We start from the raw sequence: 5,993 nt of genomic DNA, 5'->3' as shown, positions 1-5,993 counted from the left end.
ATTGATATCATCACGAATCAATAAGCTGCACACCAGAAACTCTTCCACAAACATCCCCTCTAGACTGGAGATCTCAAAGCCCGTGTTTCAAGAATGGTAACATGAGTTTGTCAGCAGTATATTACCGGGGAATGGAATAAGCAAAGCTCGTTGCTTTCTATGTAATGGGCTCCCAAGGACTTAAGGTCATTCCTACTATTTATTCCTTGGGTGAAAATCACTCGTCACCTTCATGGCTGATAGGTGTCTTCATTCTCACCGTCTTGTTGGCTCAGTCTTTTCTCATATCAAACCATTCTGAAACCAATACAAGAAGGGAAGGAGTAAGTGTTCTTGGTGCTGTCTCCTCTCCTGTGGGTATGTCTTTTCTATGGAAGAGATAAGATTATGCTATAACACTATGGTAAAGAAATTTTGTTTCTGAGGGGGAGGCATGTATTATTGCTAGCTCTTTCTCTCTTTAGGGGGACCAGTATCTGCCAAAGTAGACAATGGTGTTGGTTGGGTTGTGTTTGATCAAGAAGAGGAATGGGTGGTCAGCCCTAAGCTCTTCTAATTCAGAGAAATGCTTGATGTGTTCTATCACCCCTGTGGAGCCTGCCATCTCAGTGCCCTCTTCACTGAGTTCCATGAAGGCCCCATGGACAGCCTGGGATATTTTCAAGCTCTCTGCTGAAGAAATGCCAGTCAGATTGGCTGAACGGCTGAACAGGTCGGTCATTCCCAAAGCCATTAAGACAGATGTGAGGTTATATTTTTCCTCAATCTTCATACGGGGCAGGTACACTTTCACTCTCCTCTTCTCCATCATATTGGGATTGGTCCATTCTGTGAGTTTTTCAAAGCTAATTGTCTTCTCAATCTGAAAAGAGAGGCACAGAATAAATTGCCTGTAATGAGAATGCAACTTCTTTTCATCGCTCATTTTAAGCAAGATTATTATTAAAAAAAAAATCAGAAAGCTTCCCTAAGTGCATCCTATCAACATCTTCCTATTTTACCAGTTTCTCTAGTATTTCCTCTGTCAATGCCCCTTTATTCAGTTCCACCTGACACATCCCCATCAGTACAAATAACTTCATGTCTCATACCAAATGGTATAGCAATTTCACTACATAGCGGATTGGCCAGCTGGTGAGAGATTGCAAAAAACATGCCATGGAAATTTATATACAGTGGATAGTACCAAACAAACACAAACATTTCTGCATCTACTTCAATATTCTGAGAGCAGCTTATTTAAAATACTTGATGAGAATATTGTCAATAATATCATTAGGGGTTATTGAGTCTCATCATTTCTAGTAACACTTGCTGAAGATTTTTTGTAAGAGGCCAGATGAAACTGCCTCTCAATGAAAAAAGTTGTCTATACATGCCTTTCTATAACATTACAGCAGCCCTAGACTCCTTTACCTTTCTTTTTGTTAGCTACACTTATTACTGTTATTTAATAACATCAAGGCCAAGGCTTTCCTTAGAGGCCAACGTCTGCCTGAGCCCCTGGAAGCACCTGGGCCACTGTTGTGCTCTCCTGCCTGGGCAGCACAGCACAGCCAGGGGGTGAGAGGACAGCCTAAGGTCTGAAGGCAGCCAGCTCCCATTCAGCTCAGAACTAGTGGCCTTCCCCCGCCAGGGCCGTACCTGCTCCAGGCCAGAAACCTCATCAGGCAACAGCACCAACATGCTCAGCTCTCCGCTGGCATATGGGAGCTCCAGGATCTTCATTTTCTCTGCAGGCAGCATGGCCACATTAAAGGTATTGTTCAGACACATCATTTGCACAGGTTTGCTTTCTTGCTGCAAAATAAGCACAAGACAGTGTGAGCAGGGGGCAGTTTCTCTTGAAGCAGGCAAATGTGCAAGACCTTCAAGAGGAACTGGACTGGATCCTCAAGCTGTGTCTCCATTTCAATCTCTTGTCTTCAGATGTGCTGTGGATGCTTGGTCCGACACAGCTTTTGCTAGCCCGCCTTGGGCTCAGCCCCATGCCCTGCCAGCGAGGGCCCCAATAGAACCATGGACTGTAGAGTGGTGTATGTAACAGCCCTGATGGCTTTCTGTCCTGCCCAGAAGCAGTGACTGCATCCCCTACCTTTGTTACGCTGAAGGGCATTTCTCGAGTATCTTCTGCATTAAATGCTGTCTTCCACATCCCTTTGAAGTAAACGGCATTAACAAGGACCAGCGTTGTATCAAGATCGACAGAGCTCGATGCAAGCAAATCTTTGATCTGTCCTGTGAGAAGAAAGCATTTCCACAGGAAATATCCATTAATGGAGGTGGAAGGAATAGTCTTTTCAGAAGTTGTTCAAGTAAAGTAGCAACAAGGAAATATATTATAAACTATCCTCAGAGCTTACCTTCTGTCTGCTTTTCCACCCAGGAGTTAATGAGCTGTCTGGCTTGGTCTGATGCTGTTTTGAAGTTCACTGTTTCCAGACCTGCTCTGTACAGTTTCTTCACACATTTCAGGTAAATCTGTAAAGACAGCAGTTGTAGCCACCAAATCAGTTTTTAAAAAGACTGTGAAGGTGAAACAAAATACAGTTAAAATGTTCCATGATTTTTATAACTACGCTATGGTCATGCTCATGCTGTTTTCATTGCTTATTTCCTGGACAATAGGGTTAAAACTGGGCCAGCAAAATTATTCCTATGCATGACATTTTAAGATCTTTAAGATTTTTATTACTTTACCAGGTAAGATGATGTAGCAGAAATGCTGAAATATTTTCTTGAAGACAAATCCAAAAACAGCTTCAGATCCGTTAGCGAGTGTTTTGTTATAGTAAAATTCTTTCTTTTGAAGCATTTTTCTTTATTTTTAAAGGTAACGTGTATTTGATTTAGAATATTTGTATGTTTTATTTTGAGAATGTCAAATGAAAGATTTAGACTCTTTCAAAGATTGTTTTTGAGGTTTTCAAGTGAAGAAACGTACTGAAATCTAATTTTGTTCATTACTCCATTTATTTTTGAATAAGACCATCTTTTCCCTTGAAATGCTTTCTCTGAAGGCTATTGTCACAGCTGCTGCAAAAAGCTGTGGAAGTCCACACTGAGGAGAGTTGGATTAACAGAATCTCTGGGCAGTATTCCTGGATTATGTGTTTATACAAGGTTTAGCAAGAAATCACTCTGATGTACAACTCACCGGTAGGACAGGACGTGACTTTTCTGCATAGAGTCTATTGGCAATGCGGAGTGAATAATTAGCTTTTGATGTGTTGATATCAGAGAGAAGTTCTTTAAACAATATGTGCATGTTCACAGATTTGCCACACTAGGTTGGTGAAGAGAAGGAAAAAGGGTATAAATGTTAGCTTATTTTACTAGAAAGACAACTATTTATAAGGTACAAATCACATAGGAAAACACACAGTATTCAGACATTTGCAAACAAAATACATTAGAGTCTAAAAGCTCCATGGGAGAGATGTTCTATACACAATTCATTATGTACAACTGATAGCATTTGCTGACACTCAGTCGTGATGATAAGAAACAGAAAATGTGAGTGATTTGTCTGATTGCATTTTGTGAATTGTTCTACATAATCCACTAAATGCTCTAGTAAAAAGAATAGAATGGAAAAGGAGAGGAGAGGAGAGGAGAGGAGAGGAGAGGAGAGGAGAGGAGAGGAGAGGAGAGGAGAGGAGAGGAGAGGAGAGGAGAGGAGAGGAGAGGAGAGGAGAGGAGAGGAGAGGAGAGGAGAGGAGAGGAGAGGAGAGGAGAGGAGAGGAGAGGAGAGGAGAGGAGAGGAGAGGAGAGGAGAGGAGAGGAGAGGAGAGGAGAGGAGAGGAGAAAATGGAAAGGAAAGAGGGAAGGGGGAAAGGGAGATAGAAAGCGAGAGGGAAAGGGGGAAAGGGGAAGGGGAAGGGGAAGGGGAAGGGAAAGGGGAAGGGAAAGGGAAAGGGAAAGGGGAAGGGAAAGGGAAAGGGAAAGGGAAAGGGAAAGGGAAAGGGAAAGGGAAAGGGAAAGGGAAAGGGAAAGGGAAAGGGAAAGGGAAAGGGAAAGGGAAAGGGAAAGGGAAAGGGAAAGGGAAAGGGAAAGGGAAAGGGAAAGGGAAAAGGAAGAATCTCCTTGTCTTTTACAAGCCCCACATTGTGCTTGGAGAACGCAAGTGGATGAGGACAGGTCTGGAAGCATGGCTCCCAGAATAGTGTTATCTTTCCAAATGTATCAAGTGACCATTGAGAAAAGCACACAGATGGTTCATGTGCGATCCTCCAGCAAGCCCTACAAGAATGCAAGCTCTTATCAATCTAGGAAGGTGTCCTGGTGCTCAAAATGTCCTTCAAATATCCTATCAATTTTTCTGGTGCAACATGTGTAACCTGCCTTCTTTTTGCATTTGTTTGTTGTTGTTGTTTTTTGATTTAACAAATTTGAGTTTTCCACTTGGATATCCTGGGTTGAGAACATTATCTAGGGTTTGGGAAGGAGCTGGACCCATTTGAAGCATAGTCAGAAGAGTTTTAAGTTCCGTTCTCAGGGAAAAAAATGTGTGTGAGAGAAAAATAAATGTACCTTAGGTTTCTGTACCTTTGTCTGGCTGCTTCCTCCAAGTCCTGCAATGCTGTCAAAGTGAAGAGCCTGCAAATGGAAGTAGCAGAAGAAGAAATGAAGTATGTGAAGTTCACTGAGAGTCACTAGATTTTGTGTTCAAATTCTGGGCTTGAAATAACCAATGGCTGAACTGAGAAGTTTCATGTGAGCTTGAAATTCATTTTTTTACTGCATGTGCTACTCTGAGCATTTTTTGATAGGATCTTCCAATTAGTTCACATGATTTCTGAATGTTTCATCTTTTATACATGACAGTTTGTTCATTTTATCTGGAAGGAGTCAGGTTTGTGAGATAATATAAGCTAAAGCAGGAGATCTCCTTAGTAGAAACCACTGTTACCCTTCATAGTGAAAAGCAGTGATAACTGAAAAGTTAGCTCCAGATCTAAACTTCATGGTTCAATATCCTTCTTCTAGCCAAGTTCAAATACAGTGGCAAATGTACAGTGGCTGACCATTCAAGTGGAGAAAGTCTCAAAGATATTCATGGATAACTTGTACTAGTGACCAGGATCAAAATGAGCTTGTATTCATTTGCATAACTTACTTTCTCCATCTGATACTCAGTGTTGCCTCTTGCTCCCATATAGACCATGGCCAAGGCTGCAATGATGCTCAGGGGGGAATACAAGATGTTCTCATTTGTGTGCTGGACTTTCAGCTCATTGAATACATCGAAACAAAATTCTGCATTTGCTGCACTGATGGAGCCCATCCTGAAATCAGTGTTGTCTGAAACAAACAGAAATAGAACTGTGTAGTGTTGATATGTAATGCACTTGTAATGAAAAGTACTTTCTGTAGCCCAGAAGCTGCTTGTTCATTGCTGTTTCAGTGATGCTGAAACAATAATGTAAAGCCTAAAAATTCTGTGATCATTAGAAATATTCTAAAGACTGACCCATTGTTTCCCAAATGCATATTTGCTTTCCTTCAGAAAGGCACTGGCTCTTTATAAAAACACTATGTTGTATTTGCCCTTTAGGAAATAGACAGTTTCATCTGTGCTTCAGTATGACAAATACAGTGTGGACTGGATGAGTTTCCCTATAGCCATCCAGAGAACTGTGGGTGATTTCTGAGACAATATAAATACATTTCATTTCTTCTATGTCTACTCTGGTCCATACTCTGGATATTTAAATCAAATGTAATCACCTCACAATAGTCTTAGTTTGTTTCAAACTGCTCCTTTGTACAACTGGGAGGTTGCTTTTCTGTAATTTATAGGAAAAATGGGAGTGAATTTCTTTGTAAATCTACCCAGTTGCTTAGATGCCAAAGTATAGCTTTAGTGGGCTTCTTCTCTATATTCTCATTTTTTGACATTTAATCTCTGCTGATTCCATTTCTTTGTTGACAAAAACAAAAACAAAAAACAAGCATATATATACCATAAATATAGAGTTTGGCTAAATTGC

General features: G+C 41.0%; 1 protein-coding gene across 1 annotated transcript; it reads right to left on the bottom strand.

Annotated features, from left to right (window-relative positions):
* Positions 1 to 460: 460 nt before the first annotated feature.
* Positions 461 to 5,287, bottom strand: LOC306945086 (ovalbumin-related protein X; the record flags this gene model as incomplete). Its single annotated transcript, XM_079533775.1, has 7 exons — positions 461 to 862; positions 1,645 to 1,800; positions 2,096 to 2,238; positions 2,364 to 2,481; positions 3,158 to 3,286; positions 4,549 to 4,599; positions 5,120 to 5,287. The coding sequence occupies 7 exons, from the start codon at positions 5,285 to 5,287 to the stop codon at positions 461 to 463; spliced, it is 1,167 nt and encodes a 388-aa protein (XP_079389901.1).
* Positions 5,288 to 5,993: the final 706 nt, after the last annotated feature.

The sequence above is a fragment of the Tetrao urogallus genome (genome assembly GCF_951394365.1).
Source record: "Tetrao urogallus genome assembly, chromosome: 3".
In the NCBI taxonomy this organism is placed as follows: Eukaryota; Metazoa; Chordata; class Aves; order Galliformes; family Phasianidae; genus Tetrao; species Tetrao urogallus.
The sequence above is the reverse complement of the archived record's forward strand: the minus strand, read 5'-3'. Positions and strand labels throughout refer to the sequence as shown.